The sequence below is a fragment of the Monomorium pharaonis genome, chromosome 6, assembly GCF_013373865.1.
Source record: "Monomorium pharaonis isolate MP-MQ-018 chromosome 6, ASM1337386v2, whole genome shotgun sequence".
NCBI lineage: Eukaryota > Metazoa > Arthropoda > Insecta > Hymenoptera > Formicidae > Monomorium > Monomorium pharaonis.
Genome location: NC_050472.1, coordinates 23,814,818 through 23,839,490, shown reverse-complemented (window position 1 = coordinate 23,839,490; position 24,673 = coordinate 23,814,818). Strand labels below are relative to the sequence as shown.

The 24,673-nt window shown below is 42.1% G+C and overlaps 1 protein-coding gene across 4 annotated transcripts in view; it reads right to left on the bottom strand.

The window, feature by feature from the left end:
- LOC105829567 (sterile alpha motif domain-containing protein 5-like) overlaps positions 1-24,673 on the bottom strand; it is a 219,147-nt gene that overhangs the window by 55,183 nt on the left and 139,291 nt on the right. For 2 of the 4 annotated variants that reach the window (XR_004963876.1, XM_012668538.3), the window contains one exon: positions 16,605-22,644. The exons of 1 other annotated variant lie outside the window; for it this stretch is intronic. Coding sequence is in view for 1 of the 3 variants with exons in the window: in XM_012668538.3 (XP_012523992.2) it covers positions 22,624-22,644 (21 nt within the window). In the remaining 2 variants the exon portion in view is untranslated. Of the gene's footprint in view, positions 1-16,604; positions 22,645-24,673 lie in introns of those variants that run through there. One more of the 4 variants, XR_004963875.1, reaches the window with a different exon arrangement.

Genomic DNA, 24,673 nt, shown 5'->3' with positions numbered 1-24,673 from the left:
CATTGCGCAATAACAGGAAACTTTAAGTGAACTAATGTTTTCCAATAATTATAATTTGATTATTCGTAATTTACTTCAAAACACTAAAAATTTGTGTACAATAAGCTGAAATATTTGACGTACAGACACGTAACCGGAGAGCCGATTTTATTCAAGCAGTGGATACACTTACCAATTGAGGCACACGTGCGCATTGCACGTCGAATTTCGAATTCCGAATCGACGCAAAATCCCGCCACAATATTTTCACGGAATATCCGTCCGTCCGCCAATCTGATAGCCAAAGTTTGCTGTCGTCCAGGGAATAAAGATCGCAATGTCCCTTCGCGAAGTGAGCGTGACGGACGAGAAAATTGCCATTGATTTTGTCGCAAGCGCACGGATGTACGAGGGTTACCGGCGAGTCACGTTCGCTCGTCAAATCTTACCGCGTAAGCGGCCCGATTGAAGGGGTGTCTACGAGAGAGAGGTCGATGGATACGTGTACGAAAACTACGAACGGGAGGAAAAATCAGAATAAGATTGAAGGAGAACCGGGGCGGGGGGAAGGGGGGAAAGAGGCCGGCAATGATGTGGTAGGATGTGTAAGATCGCGTCAACCATCGGCACCACTTGGAATTCGAGACGAGCAGAGGGCGAGTGAGAACGCGCCGGAATTACATTTTGACGGCGTCGTTTGTCAGAAGTGGCCGAGATTATTAGGTTTACGAGTGGCTGGCCTCACAAGCGTCCATCGAGAGACGGATGGCGAAAGAGAGACAGCGAGGTGCGCGTCGACAGAGGGGACAGGACATACAGGCGGCGGGAAGAGATAGGAGAGAGGAGTAAAAGAGGAGGAAGCGAACACGAAGAGGGCGAACGGGAGGGCACGCGGAGAGAAACGAGATACCGAAGGAAGAGAACATGGAGAGGGAACCCAGCGGTTGGCCAAGCGGATAAGCCATTGAGAGATTTCTCTCTTGCCTTACTTTCCTCCATTGACGTCGATTCGAAGCTCCGGAGACGTAAAGCTCCCGGCGGTGCTTCGGGAAGCATCCCTCTCTTTCTTTCTTTCTCTTTCTCTCTCTCTCTCTCTCTCTGTCTCTCTCTCCCGTGCCCTCCTCACCCACCGCGTCATATCGTCTTTCCTTATCGTGTGCGTTACACGCGAAACGCCCAGCGCGATTTTACGATTCGTGCTCGGATTTGCCGATATGTCAGATTCGCAAGCTCTCTCCCGATTTCGTCGCGGCCTCGTATGGAGGGTTTTTAGAAGTCTGCGAGATTACCTGATATGGTGGGAATAAAGCGTGCCGTATCGCGACGACGCGGTATTACCTGCCGCCGTTGACAAACACCTCCCAGGTGCGCCGCATCGTAATAGGAAGAGGCCGAAATTACATTTTCTGCGCGCCACGCTTTTTTCCGCGCGCGCAATTTTAGTCCGCAATCGACAGTAATACCCCGCGCGTATGTCAGCGCGCGAGATAAACTGGATTATGCAATATGCAACTTTCATACGCGTTGGTCCATTGGCTGGCTAATTGAATGTGTGTTGATCACGAATTTGATCATAGACTGCGACGAGGACGCCACACGGCTCTGAATATTGAATAAGTTACTGATTAAGGCCATCGTTTCATAATTCCTGTATTCCAGGTAAATCGATAATCTCGAACGCTATACCAGCACAAACTGTATAAGTTATAATTAGATGAATAATATGTACCGATAACACACAATGATAAATATCTACAGCTTTTGTTGGAAGTGGTAACGTTTCTATTATGCAGAAATGAGAAATCATCTCGAAAGCGCGACATGACACGGTGAGGATAAAACATTTCTTTTTAATCCAAGCAAATTCAAATCGCCATTGAAGTTTATATCTTTTTATAAATATTCCCTGTAATCCGTTGACTTCCGCATATTATGATTTTGCCGAATAAGTCTGCAAAGAGAATTTTTCATGAATTAAAAGGAAAGAGAGGGAGAGAGGAAGAGAGAGGAGAGGCATGAACATGATGGTGGTGACGATGTCACCATGGATCAACAATTTCAACTCCCAGCGGGGTTTGTCCATCGTCTAGCCACTCGCTCCTACGTTCCCGTGAATTTTCTGAAAGCCATGAGGTTAGCTAGCGGTTATAATTCACGCCGTTTCGGGCCATGGTCGACGGCGAGGACGGATGTCCGCGTTGGAATACGACTTCCGTTTGCCGCGCGACACGAACACGCGGACGGGAATCGGTGATGATGAGAGGGACGGAAGAAAGGGAACGAATCGCCGCGCAACGGCGGACAGAGTTTACATTGAGAAGAATGAGCTCGCGCAATCTTGCGAAGTCTGTAATTCAGCCGACGGAATATGAGATTGCTTCACGGAGACTTTTCGCGCTATTAGCTATAAGCCTCGTCTGTTTCTCCGCCAGCGAGACTTTCTCTCTAATCCCCGCGAGGGTCACCTGTGACCTTTTCGAACCGCAGTTTTCGATCATCGGGCGAGAATCCAACTGAACGCGTACACTCGGATGCACACACAGTCCTTCGGTGTCTCGGCATTGTTACCGAACCGTATAACGAGAAGTCCGCGTGCTGTCGTCCGAGTCGTTCCACAGGATGGCAGAGAAGAGCAAGCCAGCCGGGTCGCGGGAAATACAGTAAGTAGGAAGAGTGGAACGAGGAGAGAAAGGAGAATGACGGGGGTACGCTCAAGGAAGTGTGCGAAAAAGAGAGGAATTCCATTGGGGAGAGAACGTCCGGCGCAGTAAAGAATTCTCTCCCGCCGCTCGCTTTTCCCATGCGACGATAAGACAGCGCAATAAATATTCTCTTCCGCAGGTCTGCCACCGGCGATCTCGCGCGCGAGATAGACGCGGAGTTTGGAGAAGTGAAGAGCCGACCGGCCAACGCGCAACGGCGCGGCGCGGGAGTAGATGACCCGAATTGATTTCGCATCGCGGCGCTTTTCGCGGACCTTGGTGGTCCTCGCGTTTGCTTAAGTCGGGCGACGAGCATACGCGCCCGATTGTATCATTCGCAGATTGTGGAAATTCAATTACACAATTATCTTTCTTCCCCCTTATTGCTCCCGACTATCCTCCTCCCCTCCTTTCCCCATCCTCGTTCCTCACCGTTCTACTGTCTCGTTAGATTTCACGGGACGACAAAGCGGAAGGAACAGGGAAATACCGGCCCTGACGATAAGCTCGACGATAAGTGGAGGAATTCGGGAAAATTTCTAAATGGAATTTCTGATAAAGACGAAAGCGGGCGCAATGCAGACGGTATAACCTAGGGCAAGTACGCCCTAGCCGGAGAGCGAAATCATACTTTTCGGTATTGCTGAAACTATTTCAAGAACGTGGCGTAGAGTAGCGGCCCTGCACTTTTTAAACAATTTCAATAATCCCAAAAAGTGACGTTTCCCTACAGAAAGAATCTCCCTGGCGAATTTCAAACCATTTTAATAGCAAAAATTTTTTTTATATAAACAAAGTTTTTCTTTTGAGAGCCCCAATTTTAATATGAATATTAAAGATCGTAATTAAACTTTTATCGACATTCGAGTTTAGAAAGAGAATAAAGTTTTTATTCCATCCTCTATTATAAAGTTGATGAAGCCGCTACGCGGATCGATTATTAATGAGGTCTGGGCCATTATTTGTTGGCGGTCGGTATCCTTATCCTTATGCACTAGTGTAATAAATTAAGCTGTGAATACGAATAATCCTGATAATGCGTTGTTGTACATTATTGATATTACGACAATGAGTTTCGTGCGTGGGAAATACCATTGGCAAACGGGTTGCTTCGAGTTTATATAATCCGCGTATTATGAAAGCATAGCGCATGTTATAGCGCAGGATTTGCGGCTATTTTCTGATCTAAAGCGCTGTTTAATACGAATTGACTTTACTACTGCATTGATTACAAACTTTAGTCGATACGCTGCAGCGTTGCATAGTTCATATTAACGTAGATCTAGTAGATAAATGAAAACTAATAGAGCGTATATTAATGTGTAATATCTAAGAATTTGTAATGTATATTCATTAGAAGAATATAAAACATCGTGCGGTAAAAAAATATTTCTCGAATCAAAAAAAATATATCGCTACGTTTAAGAATCGCTCGTCGTCCTCCAAGTGCCAAACTTCACCATTTCAAAGATCACAGAGTTATGTTATACTTGCTGAGAAATGTGTGGACATCAGACAAATATGCCGGCAGAGATAATTCCATCAAAGTAACACGCTCGCGCTCGCGAATTAAATTGCCTGCGTATATTTGCGCACAACGGCGCCAGCTCAGTAAGGGTGTCAGGAAATTTTCGTTTTATAATGACGCAATTAAAGCATAATGCAGCAACGCGCGTATCACATTACGCAAATGCCACGGGTGGATGTCCTGACAGGCGAAAGACGGGGAAGAGGTACGATAAAAGGGGTGCAGCAACGCAACACCGAGTGCGAGCTCAGTAGATATATGGGTATACATGTGCATAGTTGGCGCTGCAAAGGGAACACGCGAGGATTAAAGTGGAAGGTTCGTTGAAAATTAACCGTAAACTCAATTAATCCTGAAAGCGACGACGTCGGGCTCGCGTGCATTAGCGCAGGCATTACTAAAAAGAAGTCGTGTTTTTGAATCAGCAGTAATTAGCGCGACAAATTAAAAATCACACTTTAAATCGATAACAACACGGTACTACGATAATATCAACTCTCGTGTTATTTTGCCCATATAAATACGTGATCAGATACATAACCGTTCCCTCCGACAATAGTTTATCCTAATCAAATGTTTGACGAATGCACTCGCCAATTGTATATGAATTGTTCTTTTTCGGTAACATTTATATTAGTACACAGTTTATATACATTATCGTATACGAGGATGAACTGAAAGGATATGCAAAGCAAATTATGACTCCGTTTACTGCTCGATCTGAAATGCCTAGTTAATGTTATAAAAGCAATAGTCGTTGGGAAAGTACAGTAAAAACGGAAATACCTCTTGAAACGTATCTTGTGATAAAAATTTAATGAAACGCGCGCGGCAGAAGATAAGAAAGAAACAAAGACGCAATATCTTTTTCAAGTGATTTAAACATTAAAATACCCCGCCTGCAGGCGAGTAGAATCGACAGTAACCAAACAGAGTTGGAAGCGTTTCTCATATTTTATTAGGCACCCCGCCACTACCAAGGCTCTTTTTACATGCCGGGTGCATTTTTAACGGGCATGGCTTTATAAATACAAAACTGCGAGTGTGCTGCAATTCAAGGCGCGAATATCGCTGCCGCGTTTCCTACGGCGCGGCGACCGCTATCACGAGAGTAATATTTTAGCGATAAACATGGGAGAGGTGAGGCGACGGCGTGCAATAATGATCAGGAAATACGATGCCGTGGTATCGTCGAAACACGCACCTGTTTCGAGTTCCCCATAGTGTAAGCTACGCGATGTCTAGATCGCTTATTATCTCAATAAGGGGATCGTCTTTTAAGTACGTCGTTGTTTAACCTTTATCTGGATAACTGGTGCCCGGATGCTTTGATATAGGTATACGTGTAAAGAACTGATACGAACAAGCCGGATACTTTGTTGGTTATATTTAGATCGGCTTTGTAGAAAATTCGTATCACATGTATCAGAATACATTCTGTGCAAAAACGGTAATGGGAGTTTATAGTACACATAACTTATATCAATTTTATCATACTCAATTTCCTCGGATATTCGATATCTTCAATTAAAGTATTATATAAAGAATAGCATAAAGTACACATATAAATCAGTCATGTCATTAAAACGCAATTATAACTGTGACAGAATTTTATACGAGCTACCATAGTTAAGGGAATTTTTATAACTGTAATACTTAAACATAAAAAGAGTAATGTTTAACAAGTGAAATTGATTTCTAAAAATGAGGGGATACATTTTCATAAATTTTCCCCTCATCATTCAAATCTTTTATTAAGTAAGCATTTCAAAAATCGCTTTTGAACCCTTCAATTATGATCTGAGCCTAGCTAACTAACGATGCATGTTTGGCCTCAAGCAGTTAGTATGCATGACGTTCTACGAGCGACGATACATCGCGTGTGAAACTATTGTCTGCCGCCGATTGCTTGCTAATATCATCTGCTAAAGGATCAATGTTAACGACCATGCACGTAATATATCGGATTCCCATTATAATCAGGGAGTAAGATCGACTGCAGCATTGCGTACGTCAACTGTGTTGATTGATAAGACCGTCACGTAATGCTGCACGATTATGTTCACCTGCTGTTGCCGGCAAGAATAAATCGATTCGAGTAATTGCACGGTAGTATGCTAGGGAAAAAAAAGGGAAAATGAAGATATTTGTATGCAAATTTTTAACCATTAAATAAATGACATCAATCATTACTCGTGTGAAAGCAACAGAAACTCGTGTAATACTTTGAGAATCGATAATTGCATTACATAAAACATCGTAATTATACCGCAAGCTTAACGGCATTAAACTACTGTAATAATCAACACTTTAAAAGTGGATTTAATTAGAGTGAAAGACCATCCACATATTTAATTCCCGCGGTACTCTGTCCACGGTGTTAAATTATAACGCGAGGGCAGAGCATTACGCGTACAACGTAAATTCAGTCTCAGCGGAACACACCCCATCCCGAATTTTTCGATGGAAACGTGGCAGCGCAGTCCTTTGATGGCAAAAGGGAGAGTCCCTTCTGGTAGCCGGTAGGTCTACGAGTGTAGTGGCAGTTCGTTAAGCTTGCGGCCGCCACTGAATGAACGTAATGGAGTGGGCCGGCACGGTAATCTAAATTTCTCATGTCGGGGAGACGATGTAGCCAGGCGACGCGGCGCATCGCATCGACGTTCCGCTCTCCTCGTCGCGTACACGCGTCGGCCGCCCTGAGGAGAGAGCGTGGTCCTCGCGACGAGGGATAAGTCTCTCGCGTAGTGCGCGCTCGAATCAGCCGCTCTCTCGGAACCGTAATAAAAATTCACGCGGGTCGGCCATCATGCGACCGACACGCACCGCGTATCTTTATGGTGGCCCATAAAGCCGCGTAATTGTGAAATATTGCCGGGCATACGGGCGACGGGATGGCGATGAAAAAAAAAAAAAAAAAGAAAGAGGGAAGAAAAGAACGAGACGACGCGAGTGGAGGCGAAAGCGGAGGAGGAGAAGGGCGTAGGAAAAGACGTGCGCGCCGCGACTCACCCCGATGGAAGCCGTCTAAAAATGTCCCTGTCCGATACTCCGGCAAAAAAAAAGCCCGAATAAATCAAACCGTATTACATCTCCGGATAATGCAAGATCTCAGCTTGGCTTAGGCCGGGGCCAGGCCGGGCGATGGCGAGACGGGCAAATGCAGGGGCTGGCGAACCGATAAAAGCAAGTCGCGACGGCGCGTACGTTTGTGCGAGTTCCCCTTTAACGAGTCGTGGCATGCGACGGCGACGGTGGCGGTGGCAGCGGTGAACGTCGTGCAGCCTGCTGAATTACTACATCTGTTACCGCGATGCGTCGCGTATACGCGCGCTCCCGGGAGATATCCCCGATGATCATCGAGGCGTACATGCCTCTCGATCGTCAGGAGAACGGCGGCGACGGCGCCGGGAAAGCCGGGAGTAGGAGGAAGGGAGAAATTGGTTCCTCAGCGCGAGGGGCTATTAGACCGAGCGACGAGATTTCACGCCGCGTCGACTCCCTCCCCCACCCTCCTACGCGAAGATAATCATCGGCGATATTGCGTGATATAAAACGGCGATAATATGATTTATGGGCCACCAAGAATGTAATCCTGAGTTCTCCGCCGCGCGGAGTGGAGCTATCTCGATACGTTCGGTGGTATCGATCGCGCGGAGAGATCTGTATGATTTAGCAGAGCTGTTCCCGACATTCTTCTCTCGACGACTGAATTTGCAGGACGTCGATCCGGGATTGCGCGCGACTGGAAACGAGAAAATGAAGAGCAAAAAGGAACTACAGTCCGACATGCTTTGCAAAATTATTCCGATAAACGTCACGTACTCCTTCATCAATAATAAGACTCAATAATAAGAACTGGATATCGACTCGAGTATCTATCCGCTCTTAAATTGGAGGCAAAGGCGGTTATGCTCATAAAGTTATTACTGCACGCTCAATTGGGCATCGTAGAAGCATGCTTTCGGTTCTGCGATGCATCGATCCTTTCTATCTTTCATTTGAAAGTTACTATCATATTTTCCTCGAGAGACGATTATAGTCGTCGCCAAGAAGCACGCAAATCAAACCACCAAATCACATTATAAGATCTCGACCTACCGTCTTTATCACAGATCTTCACTAAACGCGAAATTTACAAGTTTGTTTGCTATTGAGAATATGTAGTAAATTTAAAATTAAAGTATTTAAAATAGAGATACCAAAATTTAAAAAATGGTGTACAATATTACATGAAATTAGAAACTGAATCAAAATATTTCTTTTATTCTACAAACATGAGATTAAATTTTTTTTAAGGAAGGGAGTCAGTGAACTTTCGCCTATTTTCCCCAGTCCAAAAAAAAAGTATACAAAATATATTCGTTTCTTCTCTTAGAAATCATGTTTTATCTATTACATACGTATTATATGTAAAGTATGCGTGTCCATTACTTTATTAACTTTTAGCTCTCTACAGTCTTTACTTCAGACTTTCAAATTAGGTGTTCGCGAGAACAAGGATCGGACTAATATATGCAAAGTGAATATGTTGATTTACACGTAGCTCCGTCGCCTTTACGATGTTTCGTTCTGAGAGTGATCCATGTGATCCGTTTTATCAATATTTTGCCTCGCGTTTACACCTTTAGCCATCACATTATTGCGCGTCGTGCCATAAGCCCCCAAACCTCCATCCTGACGCGCCGTGTTCGTGATCAGACGGTGAATAGGAGAGCCAGTTACCCGCCACGGATGAAGTCGTAAGCCGACGGTCGTGTGATTCGACGACCAGGTGGGATTAGGATCCAGGAACGACTCGTCGAGCCAGCGCTCGCTGGAATTCGCGAGAATACGAGAGAGAGTAAATGAGAGAGAGAAAGAGGGGGGGGGGGGAAGAGAGACGAAGAGGACCCGTCTTGTAGGAAAAGCAGAGAGAGGGGTCTTACCGCGGAGGGAATTGTAAAGGGAATGTACGATCGGGACCAACGAGTTTTGTCGCACTCGCACGCTGATATTACGCATACGGTTTCACCTGGTCCTGCTGGGATTAGAAACTTCGACCTTTCGAAAGGTGACGATCGTTAGATAGACAAGTAAATGAAGAAAAATATTGCATATAAAATATTGAGATACGTTCTTAAATTATACGAAACGTACAATTTAAGAACATAAAGCAACAGTTTTTGAAATCATTATTTAGGCTATACACGGTAATCGTTTGTTTTGTATTCTCAGTTTTTGTGCGATGTGCATTCACGTTTTATTATTCGATACGGCCAAGTCAATAGTACAAAGTTAGTTAAACCATTGTTATTCCGTAGTTTGAAGCTAGATCAATCACTGCTATTGTATAGTTTGAAGCTAAAGCAGCGGATACATATTGGTCATATCGCTGGCTAACACTAAAACACAAAGTGGCATCGATCATCTAGCTTGTAAATATAACACAAATAAAAATAACTAATGATTAAAGTCTTTTAAGTAGTTTTCATAAGAAATAAGTTTTGCTGTAAAATTTAAAGGGTCCTCGTGTTTTCACTCGTTACGTCCGAGAGTGAAATGCCCAGCGCGGTCTTTTCCGATACGCGTTGTCGCTTTCACTAAAAAGACTAGAATAATTTATGTAAACCACGATTCGTTTGCAAGGATATAGTGGTCAGTGCCGCTTTCGCGTATTCCCGACTAGGTTTGCATCGATGGTCGTAGCTCAAGAGAACGCAGGTGTAAGCCCGTAGAATTTCGTCGGCTGTGACGTAGGTGTCCCTATGGTTAACCAAGCTGTCGGACTGTTTCTCTCCTGTTGACACAAAATCATCGAGCGGCCATCTGCGGCTTACCTGCTCATCTATCGATACTGTTGACCGGCCTGCTTGACGGATTAGTTCGACACTGCTCGTTCGCAAACACTTTAACCGCTTCGAAGGTATAGATGCAAATAAATCACGCTGCCGTTGATAAACGATAGTGTACACCTCGGGTACGTGTTACTTAAAAAATAGGTGTTAGAACTATCCCGTTGTGGCGGGCATAGCAATGTAATTAATCTTCTACGCGGTAATTCCATTTTAATTAATCTTCCTCCTCGGGATTACGCACGGTGTTTGAATTAATACAAGAAGGGAGTGGCGTTCGCAAAATTCAACGCAGCACTGTTACCATAATTATGTCAGGGAGTCTTTACGAATTAATGTTAGCGCGATTCTTTGCGTTTTTGCGAGCTATTCCGGACCGCGAGCTGTCTCATTGTAGATTTATGATCGCAATTGCACAAGTAGGAAACTGTAACATTGAAATGTATAAAATAGAATTTTCGTTATACCAGCCAGGAGATTCTACAGCCGAGCTATTTAATAAAACTGCCACAACTAGTACAACTGATAAAAAAGCCAGCCTTAATAAAGTTTATCTTGCACTGTATATCACAATAATATTCGTAATTGACATGTAAAATATAATTATATGCCATACACTAGAAGAATTTTTTAAAATGTACGTTTTACATAATTTGTGTTGTATTTGTTACGTCTCTTTAATTGCGGTAGTTATACATATATTTTTAGACCTCTGTTAAATAAGAATAATTACATATGATCAAAGTACATCATATACGAGTCATATCATAGTTATTATATAAATGTGAGTTGTAACTAATTTCAACATGAATAAAAATGTCACGCAAAGAAAGCATCGTCATATACTTTGACGTCCTATATACTTTCCCCTCCTACTTTATCCTAGCGTCACAATGCCACGTTAATTTGATGAACGCACCCAACGTTAACGTCGATTTACTCAACATCTTTGGAACCCGTTTCACGTATTTTTATCGCGGCCATTTTCCATTGCCGCCGACGCTCTTTGTCGCGCGTTCAATTCGATCACTTCGCCGATTCCGCGAAGAGGTTTCCAGCAGCGCGAAATTCGAGAATCAAAGTGAACTTTGCACAGTTAACCCATAATCAGCGCTCGACTCGCGCGCGCCCGACATTAACGAGGGCCGATCCGCGGCTTTTCCCCGCGGTCATCGATACCGATACAGCCGGCCGAATGGTTTCCGGTAATTCAGCACTGCCGCGCTCGACCACAAATTATATGCATTTTATCGCGCGCCGCTCCGAGCGGTGTAACGCAGCGAGTGTGGGACGTGCGTGCAATTTCTCGCTACCGCGTCCGCCGCTCGTTGTTTCATACTCGTGTTTCGTATCACTACATAGGGGAGAAGAGCAAAAGTACGCGGAATCATCACTCTCTCTCTCTCTCTCTCTCTCTTTCTCTCGAGCGGCGGCGGCGGTGCGGCGCGGGTTTCGTTACGCGCGCACATACACGGCAGCTGCGGTCGGTTGGTCGGCCGGCCGCAACGCGATCATGCCGGCGGCACGACACGATCGTTCCGCGGCCTGAAAAAACTACACCGCGGGAATATAATCGTTATGACTCGTGCCGCGAGCTATACCTCGCGGTTTTTCCTCATTTCCCGTCGGCCCTCTCGCTCTCCTTCAGTTATTCTGTTATTTTTCTCGACTTCTCTCACTCTCTCTCTCTCTCTCTCTCTCTCTCTTTCTTTCACGTCTCTCTTTTCTTTTTCGATTCGTTCGGCTCGCGGCGTACGCAGGTGTCGTGACTGAAACACGTACGCTCGTAAATCGGGTGGAAGAACTGTAGTTAAATGGCTGTTCGGTAACTCGTTCCCTCACGCCCGGCCCTACGCTACGGCGCCGTCGTCCTTTGCCGCGAAAGTAAAACGCGCGCGGTACATTCCTTTCGTCGTGCAATGACGTGCAAATGTAGGGGCCACGGCAATCGCGCGCGGCTTTATAGCCGGTAAGACGGCGGGGGCCGGTTCGGATTACGGGGGAATTCAATAAGGTATCTTGCGAATATCGCCGAGAGGTGTGTGCCATAGTGTGCCTCTGCAACATGTAATGGATACAATACCACCGGTTGTACCAATATATTCGTACCCCGTTAATGAAGCCGATGTTACAGATGGAGGATCTCCGCGTATAAGCAGCGATTATTACGTAAAGCTAGATCAGTGGGTCGGCAAAGCGAATTAAGATTGATCGTTTCCTCGATAAAGGACGTGATATGTAAGCCTAATGCCACTTAAGTACCAAATGAATAAATCTATCCAAACATGTCTCTTCCAGTTATTCCCTAGCACTGCTAAATGGCGCAAGTTTTCTAATACGTTTAAAGAAGACCAATTATTCCCTCCCCTCGCCCTTTTCCACCCCAGATGCTGAGTCTTACAACCGTCTCTAAATCCATAAAAGATCCCAAGTTAGGTAGTTACATTAAAATACCATCGTCCTGTTCTGCTGGTAACGGTCGACTTTCCAACAATGTATTTTATAATGAGTTTCGCGGCAATTTTCGTCCCTTCTGATCTCCTTACACACCTTTACCTCGTGCCAGAAGAAGGCTGTTCCGATATTATTTACGACATTAGAGACGTTAGTCTTAATGACATAAGATTAATGTTTTTATCCTCGTGAAAATAATTTCCGCAATTCGTGCGGCGCGCAGTGAATTTCACAACTTGCCCCGCGTTGCAAGAGCCCTACGCGGATAATACGGGGCTGTCATCGTTGAAACACGCGTGACCGTAAATCCGAAGAAGGGTGGTACTTAAAAGGCTGCACGTCGCACGCCTCCCCGTTATTCACCCTACGTGACGCTCGTTTTTGCGCCGATGCAGGCAAGCGGTATGCAGAATACGCCGCTTTCGTTCGTAGTCAATGATGTGCAAATGTTATAAGCATAAATTACATCTATCGTATTAAACATCACGAGAGATTCGCGCAAACTTAACAGTTTAAGTCACCCATTACATCTCGCACATATCGCATTGATTTCCTTGTCAAAACTTTTCAAAAATGTATAATCACGTTTATACATATATTAATGTTACATTCTACGACGTAATAGAAATTGTTTTTTGAAAAGAAAAGTTAACGGAGAAAGTTACAGTGAATGGCAATGAAGTTGAAGTAAAGTAATAACCAGGTTTTCAGTTTATTCTAATTTGTCTTCGAAATATCCAGTCGCCGGTTTATTACGTGAAAGGTAGATGCGAATTATCGATATCGTTATTAATAGCTATTATTCGATACGATTCGTACATCATCATAAAGCGAAGATTGCTAGTTTTCTCTTTATTCCCAATAAACACGCACTCCTCACAAACATATTCAACGAATAATTCAAATATAAATAGCGTCTCTGTAATCTTGTAACTTTACGGATCACTATACAAGATGGGCTGATTCATTCAGATAAAATACTGTTTAAACTACAACGAATATTCATGTTTAATCTGTAAGCGAGACTGTGACTTTTTCATGAAAGTATTGTTATTGTTCTTTACAATATATATTTAAATAACGTGTGTGAAGTTAGCATCTCAAAGTTTAGCATCTCATAAAAATACTGCAGAATTACTTGCATCCAGCATAGTTCTACAGTTTTTGATAGGTTTCAACAATAATTCCGTTGAATTACCTATTCTAATTAAATTTTTATAAATGAGATGCTAACTTCCAAAATCACATAATAGCATCTCACCGTATTTCGAATATACGACCACAGAAAAGACTAAATCTATAGAGTTCTATCGTTTAAAGACGTCCTGTCAATAGTTCTGCTGATTAAATTAATTTAAAAAAATTTTTTGTTACAAAACATACGTATATATGTGTATACGTCTGCGCACGTGAATTTGGTGTAACTGGCATCTCAGATAGACAAAATTAATTAATTTAAAAAATTTAGAAAGTATTTTTCAACAACTATCTTGACGAAAAACTTGTATTTATAGGTCTATACAGATGCTGGTCGAATATCGACAGTTCCATTTATTTTAAAGCAGTTCTCATATAGTTCTGGACGCGTACAATAATTTTATAAAAAATTCCGGTGATATAATTAATTACAACATTTTTTCAACAATTATTTTGCCCCAAAAATTTGAATTTTTAGGGCTAGACGTGAAATGCTGTTCAAATATCGACAGTTTTATTTATTTTAACGCAGTTCTCATATAGTTCCGGACGCGTACAATAATTTTCTAAAAAGTTCCGGTGATATAATTAATTAAAACATTTTTTAAACAATTATTTTGCCCGAAAAACTTGAATTTTGAGGGCTAGACGTGAGATGCTAATCGAATATCGACAGTTCTATTTATTTTAACGCAGTTCTCATACAGTTCCAGACGCGTACAATAATTTTCTAAAAAGTTCCGGTGATATAATTAATTAAAACATTTCTTAAACAATTATTTTGCCCGAAAAACTTGAATTTTGAGGACTAGACGTGAGATGCTGGTCGAATATCGACAGTTCTATTTCTTTTAACGTAGTTCTCATATAGATACGGACGCGTACAATAATTTTCTAAAAAGTTCCGGTAATATAAATAATTAAAACATTTTTTTAACAATTATTTTGCCCAAAAAATTTGAATTTTCAGGGCTAGACGTGAGATGCTGTCTCTCCCGGTCTCTCCCCGTCTCTCCCGGTCTCTCCCGGTCAAAATAATTGTTTAAAAAATGTTTTAATTAATTATATCACCGGAACTTTTTAGAAAATTATTGTACGCGTCCGGAATTATATGAGAACTGCGTTAAAATAAATAGAACTGTCGATATTTGAACAGCATCTCACGTCTAGCTCTCAAAATTCAAGTTTTCCGGACAAAATAATTGTTTAAACTTTGAGATGCTAACTCACACACGTATTAAATAATCATAAACTATAAAACATGTTTTAAAGATAAATAGTAATTTTAATTTTCAAATATTAGAAATTGAAAGAAAAACCCATATTTTTTACAAATATTTTGTTACGTAATATTAGTTAATTAATAAATTTACAGTTTGCATATTTGGGTCACTTTGATTCCTATGCAAGTGCTTGCCAGTTAAGGGACAACAATACTCCAAATATTTGGCAATTAACAAAATTGCCAAACATGTATAGAAAAGAGGAATAATATAATAAATACAATACAGACAAAGGTAACAAAATTAAAAAAAAAAGCACAGACATTTCTATTTTACTACTCTTTTCATTAGATCATAAAAACGTTAATTAAATAGTCCAAAGACAGTCTTTTTCATTTATAAAATTTGTCCAAACTTTCTTTGACGATTTCCTGTCTCTTAGCCCTCCCCTTTTGTCACGAGTACATTTTCATTAGCCGCGTTCTCAGATCTAGCGTAGAATCTCATCAAATCAACGTTTTCATCCGCCGATCCGACCCGCGAGTATTGTTACGCGTATTGCGCGTGGTGCAGCGAACAATAGGAGACAAACGTGCAATCTAGACAGAAGGACGAGGCGAAGAACACGGGTAGGGAGGAAGAGGGAAGAGCTGCCATTGAACCTACGCCGCGACGTCGGCAGGTCGTGGCTGTAATGGAAAGACGCGGGGTTTCGCGCGGCGAAGAGCAAGAGGATACCGTTGTGAAAGAGGGAATAAAAGCTAACCGCCATAAAGCCATTGATAGAGGTCGTTCGAGTCGGTCGTTAATGGCATGGAAAAATAGCGAAAGCCAAGCTAACTTTGCGCCATGGCTCGGCGCCGGCCGTGGCAGCTGCGCCCCGGATACCACGTAGCAACGAATAAAGAATACCAGCGGTGGTGCACCGTACGTGGTCCCTGCACTTTTTCTACCGTGGCCTCCACTCCGCGCACGTCAACTCCTCCATCCTCCGTTCTTCAACGCGTGTCTCTTTCTCTGCTGCGGTCGTCTAAACGTCACCACTAGAGGTAACGACGCGAAGAGTAAGTAACAGTGCCGTTGCCGGCGATTGTAAGGTAACGTCGACGAGGGGGCGATGTCGGGGATGATCGTGATGGCGACGATGTATAGACACGAGCTAGCTAAACCGGGATACGTTAAAGAAGTCGTAGACGCGGCAGAGGGATGGAGAAACCTTGGAAAGCAACCACCGGCATACCGCTGTACTCTTTTAACTGTCCGCCGAGCTTTCGAATGAGCCTCATTTCAGTCCATCACCTGAACCGACGCGACCGTACACACCACCCTGGGCGGAGTGAGACGGGCAGCCTCAGCATTATCGTCATTGCGTCTAACGTATTGCGAAAACGCGAGAAAGCTGAGAACGGCATTTTTCGAACCAAACAATAGATGTGGTATTGTCACAAACGTAGTGGTGTGGAATAGCATCTTTCTCAATCGATATGGCATGAAATATAATTCCGTAGTCTTTTATATTTTCTGTACGACAAACTTTGGAAATTAAAGCCCATTAAAGATTTTTGCACGCGATTATCGGATATCAATTATTACTTTCCTAAAATGTAGCTACAATAATTTATATTTTCAAGTATTGTTCAAAAAGCAAAATGATTATCACGTAAAATTTCACGCAATTTTAATAAACTTTTTTTCATTTTAATTAGTTTTATAATGCATGGGTAAAAAATTGCCAGAATAAAATTTCAAAAAACTCCACATGTATATAAACAAAATAAGTTAAAACGAGAGAAAACAACGATAAATACAAGATAAAATATATCGTAAAATATTCTCAGTTGTTCTAGATACCTAGGTATGCAAAAAGATATAGAGTTACAGAAAGTCGAGCTCGTGCATCTTCTTACTTAACTAGGGTTTTCTCGATAATGAAAGAACAAGGGAAGCAAAAAGATGTCGTAATCAGTAACAGGACAGGACGATTACTTATGTCAGACGAAAGAAAATAATATTAACGACACACTGCGAATGATACACACGTGGTTAAGGTTGGCACGTAGATTACAGTTCAGAGAAATCATCGTAATTAGAAGGCAATTTGAATAGCTCGTATTATTACGTTAATGCTGAGCGCACATACGCATTGCGATATCTCGGCATCACTGCAACATCTAGTCAATGTGCAATAGACATGCACAATGTGCAAATGCACCATATAACACAAAGATACGATTGACAAGTGCGAGTTATCGAGAAATATAACATTTTATACTATAAAAATAGTCTCTGTTCATTATTCCTCAGATTTTTATCTTTAATGTAAAAATTTCCAAAAGACATCTAAAATTTAAGATATTTGAAGTTAATGCTTGATTTCCTTCTTAAACATTGGAAATAGATAGGACTTCTCCATTATTCTTGTTTTAATCAAATATGCTCTCTCTAAGGGAAATGAAAAGGCAATAGATTAAAATAGCAATCGCCATACGTTACACGTGACGTTGCGTGAATCTTCGCGGGATTACAGACGAAATGGCCAACCGACTGGTCACTGCGGCTTATGAAAATATTACAAGTTTGTGCATTATGATTGCATAAAGTTTGCTCAAGCGGGGCGAATCTGCAAGCAGAATTTCCGGCTATAATAATTAATGAGGCTCTCGCAGGGCAAACCCCTCTATACGTGGCCGTGGAAGGAAAGGTTTATCAGGCGAATCCCCGGGCTACCGCGGGGGCTTTCTCGATTCCGCTGCTGTTGCCAATTTCCGCGGGCCACTCCCCTCTAATTAGAAGATTAATTATAACAGAAACGTTAGACAAGGATGTTTAATACCGATGTCCTAAGCGCGCGATTGCGATCCATTTGTTCTCCTTCTCGGTTACCTTCGGTTTCCCGCTCGATCCCGCACGGTATTACGAAAAAACAAGTCCCCGTTATTTGAACGAAGAACTGCTAATTACATTCTCCTCGACAATAACGTTCGAGAACGCGTTATTGTCGCAAGGAACGTCAACGACCGCACGTCGAGCGATATTTATTATTCCGAGCCAATTTCCGGAGGGTTACGCTCGGGTCTTATTGAGACTCTCAACGCTCGCCGAGAGTGAGAGAGAGACAGAGAGAGAGGGAGAGAGAGAGAGATCCCAGCGACATTATCGGAACTTACTGCGTGTACAGACCCCGGTAGTAGTTATTCGAGGGATCGTGGAGAATCGTCGACACGAAGCCGACGTCATCGTCATTCGCTCAGACAGCCCACTCGATCACGTTTTGCTTTCCCCAACTGCACTCGCACGTACGGCACTTTGAATACTTGCACCAGCCGTCGCTGGATCGCATTTATATTTCTGCGAATAAAATACGAGTGTACGTATACACGACCGTTGCAACGAATCCATAGTAGGAGCCTGACTTTTCAACGAGAAGTATCGATTTAATAATATAAAAGCCTGTGAGAAACCAGAAATTCGCGTAGTCGTCGTGTCTAACGAAAGCATATTACATTTTTAAAACAAATGTAAAATAAATTTAAAGAATTACATTTGTATGTAACAAAAGTACTGTAAGAGTACGCGAGAAATTGGACAATCTATAAATTTTCATCGCTTTTTTTCTCTTCGGCGCAGACGAAATTCGTCGAGGAGAAAAATAACGACGATGATTACAAAACGCGTCTTCAAATTCGGATTTTTGCTATTCGTAGTTTCGAGACGGTCAAAATACACGTACATCAAAGTAATGAATACGATGTCGCGACTTGCTTACTCTGTATATTTTTGCTAACGGGCACACGACCAGCTTTCCTAGCGTCTCGTTTCTCGGTCGTGCTTAATTTGCAAGAGGGTCGGCCCGGTTGATGCAATCGTACCTGTTATTCGTGCCGCGCGTGGAAGTGCGCGAGTCTTCGCAGGGATAGGATTTACGGCGTGTGCACAGCTCGGGCAAAACAAATGCCCGATGTTTTCATTCCCTCGCTGCAAAACGTCAGCTTTACCTCCGTTTTTGGGATGTCATGGCGAGCTTTACACGCTTTCTCGCAGCGCGGAAAAATAACGGACTATCGACAAATTATTTCGCCAGACTATTTTCGACGTGTTGTGCGTTTAAACCCCATTTTTAGTATATATAAAAAAAAAAGTTCACGCGTTTGTATAATAAAAGCTATTTCGAGCAATATGCGTAACAATTATCAACGTTCTATCGAGAAATATCTAATCATATAGTACTAATCGTATTTTTAATTTGTTATTAGCGTTTCTATCTCTTTAAAAAATTAACGCACGTAATATATACAAGAGTAGAGAACACAAATGGTAGAAGAGAAATCAGAAAATGATTACGGGTTGACCGTTCGTCAATAATCCCCGGGATTTTCCAGAATCGACAGTCAATTTGCCGTCAAAGCGTACATTGTTTGTAGATTTGCATCCGATCGTCGCGCAACCACTTTAACCATTTTTGTCGAACCGCTTCCAATTCCGCACGCAGCGACACACCGTTTCATTTCGCGCGCACGATAAATTCCCTTCTTCCGACAGGCGTCTCTGTAACAAAAAAAAAAAAAAAAAAAAAGCGCAGGAGACTTACGCGGTACGCTAATTCGCGTTAGCGTCGATACTGGGCGGTGCTGCCTGTCGGCAGCCAGCGAGGCAACCGGCATATACACGACATTTCAATCCGCAAGCGCCGAAAGCGGTTTATCGCTATTTTCTTTTTTTTTCGCCTCTTTTTTCAATAGCAGCTAGCCACGACGCGTGTACAACGCGAGTTCCGCTCGGATACGCCCGGTAAAACGGTTATTCCCAGGTGAACACGTGGCGCTGATGGTGATGTAGAGAGCGGGAAAGGGCCCGGTTGAGCAGACTCGAACGGAGCAGATCGGTGGGACGGGCGATGATGAGCTCGGCAGTTTTTCTCTTTTTTTCTTTTTATTTTCCGGAAAAATCGGAAAGAAGCTCTCGTCGCCACTGCAATGATGGATCCCATCTGTGGCCACGATTAATAGTGTCAACACGGTCAGTTGTTCCTTGTTCTCTCGCTTGCTCGCTAACCGGCTTCCCTGCTCCCCCTTCCCCCTCACTCATTCTGCGCGATATTTCGTGCGGTCAATTTTCCGGTTTTTCCCCGTGGGCCGAAAATAACTGGCAATAAGCCGCCTGTACGCTCGTGAGCCTTTCCACATATTGAACTCGAGGCTGGTCGAAATATTTGGCTGACGCACATTGAAAGGGTACCGGGCGATACTGGAGCGATACGGACAAGAATCGCTATCGGAAACGCCGTTTCGGCGATACGTTTTGGGAATACGTTCGGACAATGCAATATTGAGGCAGCCACGAGTCATTAAGCCGCGGCGTTATCAGAAGGTGCAGGAGGGAACGAGTGGAAAACCGACGCGCGGGGGAGACGGCAAAGGGGCAGAGATGGAGCTAAATTGTCGAGAGTGGCAGTCGGAAAGGGCGGGGAGAGTGGATGAGGAGCGTCTGCTACGCGGCCGGAATAAAACAATGCTCTTCCTCGAGAGATGCCGCCGACACCGTCTCGCTGCTGTGTGTTGCTGCCGCCTTCGAGAAAAGAGAAAGAGGCGGAGTGGCTGCTTGAGACAGATAGCCCAGACTGATGTATATACATGCATATTGGGGGCTTCCACCTGCACTTAATAATTTAGAGGATCAGCGGTGGATTCCACCGCCGAATTTCGAATGTCCGCTAGGCAAAATTCATTTTCGTATTTTCTCAAATCAGTATCTATTTCCTTACCTTTTAAAGTAATAAACTGGAATAAAAAATTTAACAAAAAGCTGTAGAGAAATGTACATAGAATTTAGTTTATAAATTTTTAAGCTTTGCACGTTTAGTTTTATGGATTTTTCTGGATCTCACACTAAAATAAATTTTTCGGTAATTTTTTTAGAAAAAAGAAGTTGTTGAAAATTTTAAATCAAATTAAATACTATTTTTTATATGAATACTATTCAAATATAAATTTTCACAAAAAGTAATCGAAAGTTCGTCAAATAAAGATTTTCGTCGTTGTAACATCATTTGTATTCCATAATTAATAACGATAAATAGATTATTATCGTTAAACTGATGATAATGATATTATTTTATCGCAGTTGTACGAGTATATAATCCTGATGTGCTAAATATGTTATTAAATCCAAGAAAATTACGTGTGATAGTTATTCGATATGAAATCGCATATGTATACAATTTTCACATTCGCATAATATCTCGATAATTAATTCCCCTATATTCTCTAATGATCTGCACTGATTTATCCACGATCATCAATAACACATTGTCAATAAATAATTCAATGTTAAAAAGTTGTTAAAATTTATTCTATAACACTAGTCTTTTTACAAAATTTTAGACTAATATTTTATATTTTTTATTTAATTTTGAAATCTGTTGACAGAGTCTTAAAGATTGTGCAAAATTTTATTTTATTTTCTCCGCATATATCAACACGTCACCGACACGTGCAGAATAACCGATATCGCCACTTTTTTAAGTGATAAGGCTTGATAAAATTCTCTCTTGAACTGGCTGCACATATGAATGATAAATATTGTTAAGAAAAATAGAATTATTTAAATTTATTTACCAGATAATATTTTTTAAATTGTCCTTTCAATATTGAAATTAATTAACCTTATAAAACTCTTGAAAATTATAACTTATAATATAATAGAGTAATCAATAAAACCATTTATGTAATATCCGTAATATTAATATGAGAAAAAGTAGCCTGTTTGTCAATCTATCAATCTGTGGGATAGCTGTGGCACATTCGATTGCGGATCTATCGTTACTGAAATAAATGTTCGTAATATTTCTGATGTCGTTACAATCCCCTTTCAAACATAAATATCTTCTTGTCACGGATCATTCTGTTCAACATATTTCGATTGATTTTGACATCTCGATTAAATATTTTATATACAATATCAAGCTTCCCAAAGTTATGATATTCTATTTATGTAATGTCCCTCCAATTTTCGTATTGAGCGATCATTTAATGTAAGTATCACTAAAATAAACGGCCCCGAAAAAGCAACAACAGGCTCGACAACGACAGTGACGACGGCGACGACAACGACGACGACGATATCATCGACGGTAATACCCTACAGGATTACTTCCGCTTAGAAACAGCCGGCGCCGCGTTGATACCCCGACGACGCGAACGGATTAATAGTTTCTTCTCTGTAACTGGCAGCAGCGAGTGCAGGGAACGCTCGCGCGTCTTTATGCGCGTCTTAATATCGTGCGAGTATGTATCCTGCACTGCATCGAGGGGCACGGAAAGTTTTGGCTTGGAATCTAAGAACTTTATTCCATTTCCTCTCTCTCTCTCTCTCGTCTTGGCGCGCGAGAGCAAATATCCATACTTCCGTCTGACAAAGAAGGAACAACGTCGATCGCAAAATCCTAGCAAAGGGACCACTCGACATTGTTTCTTTTTAATACCGAGATATTGGCATAAGACGTTTGACGTGCCCGATCTTGGGTTAGCGATTCGCTCGTCCTTAACAATCGCGATACAAAGCAATATTATACTATCATAAAACAAACATTTCACAAACTAAGATTAAAGGATAACTTTCATTTCTTTACGAAATAATATATATCTTAAAAAAATATTATCATCACTTACTCAAATTGAAGTTAGAGATGATAAAGGCGTCAACTGCGTTCATCGCCAAAGTAGACTTACCTGAAACAGAAAATATTTAATCTAATTAAAAAATATATATATACGATAAGTCAGGGAGTGTTAGGAACAAATTTAAAAATTATTCTTTCGTAGATAGCACCCTGGCGAATATGGAAGCTGAGTCTCGTGTCACCGAAGATCCATCTCAGGGCTCACGTATGGGCGAGAAAATTATGTTTTATCGTCCTTCTTCTCGACAGCGCTTCTTAAGATACGTAGAAAGCTTCGAGAAGAAACGTGGCACTGATTACGATGGATGATAATGGTGGACTACCGATAAAGTGCATCGCAACGAGAACGGATTCAAGGGTCACGCACGCTTCTTCGCGCTTTCGTAAGTATGCCGGTGCAGCGCAGTCGGTTTCCGCCAACGAGCAAAGTTGCAGTCAAAGTGCAGAATCGTGTAAATCGGCCGGTGCGATTCATCAGGGGAAGGGGAGGATCCCAACGACGGTAAGCTCTCTCGTTTGTGTCGGAGATTAATAACGATAAGATGCGCAATTCTCTGAGTCTCAAATGTATTGAAAACTCCGTAGAACTAAGAGTCTTACAACGATTCTTAAATGACGCAAGAAAAGAAGAATGCAGACGAATTGTAAACGCAGCTGAAATCTACCCAGAGTTGTAAAGCTTCAGAAAATTTTGTCTTTTATCACCACTAATACGTGAAATAGAGACACTTAATATTTTTCATACTATTCATGATTCATACTAAAAAATTTTTACATTCGTAAAGTCTTTCATTGATACATTGGGGTAGATTCTAGAATGTCGATTGGAATTCGCAAGAGCAAAAGTACTCACATTGAAGAATGTTTTGCTTCCATCGATCTCGAAAGAGAGAAGCCCGCAGTGCCTTTATATATTTGGCAAAACGGTTTGGAGTAGGCTCTTGAGCGACGGTACGGCAGACAGACTGACGGAGATCGATTGCCTGGTCTAGGCTCAACCATTATCTCCATCCCGACAAGACATTAAACTTACGAGAGCATCTATGGAATCGTTGCAATTATACATTTTCTAACAATAAAAAATGTAATCTTTTTTTTTAATACGCTACAGATATAAATTAATTAGATTAACGCTTCGTAGAAATTTGATACTGATATTCGCGTATATATAACATGATAACATTTCGCAAGCTTTGGCAAATTGTACTCAAGTTATTGGACTACTTTATCGTAGCCCTGTGAACTTTTTTTTACGTTTATCCTTTCGTAAAAATCTTCGTCAAATCTTATACATAGTAGATGTATTTTTTTTTTAAATTGCTCTTTTTCACAAAGCAATTTCCTCTCTCAAAGTCTCGTAAATTGAAAAATATTTCGATTCGTCATCTTTTTGATCTGACCTTCGTCTAGTTTTGTTGAAAACCGGAGTATTTGGAACCATAAATACCTGTCGTTTCCGCTTCGCGATTTCGGAGTCGGATACGAGCAAATATCCGTAAAATTGATACGATTACGAGCTTAGGTTCCAATCTACGAGCACACAGCGTCTTCTGCTACGAAACTGAGTTTCTCCGAACGCGATGTACCTATAGATCTTCAGGATACTTCGATCAGCGTACGGTATTAGGTACGCTCTATGTCTTATATATATATAGTACTCACATCCGCTAAAACGGAATACTCGACTGGGACAAATCGGGATAAAAGGATCTCGGCGGAGCGATTCGACACGATACTCTATTAAATGCATGGTGCCGCGAGCGAGCCTCAGAAGCCAAACTTTATCTTCGTCATGTCGGCTAGATAAACGGCGCGCGTTTCAGACATGAAGTTTACTAGTATCGAACTGCGATCGGGAAGATCGGTTTGCGTTGAGTACACGAGCTTCCTAACGGGCTGTGTACTTTGGTTGAAATCTCGAGTCTCGATATCCGATAAAACGATCGCGAGGCAGAATCCCTCGAGAGTCCCGAAAGCTTCTTAAAGATTCGGAGGGGAGGACAGGCAGATTTTCCCGCCTGCGATATTTACGAGAATTTTTCCTCGTTGTATCCACTGAAGAAATGCAGAAATTTAAA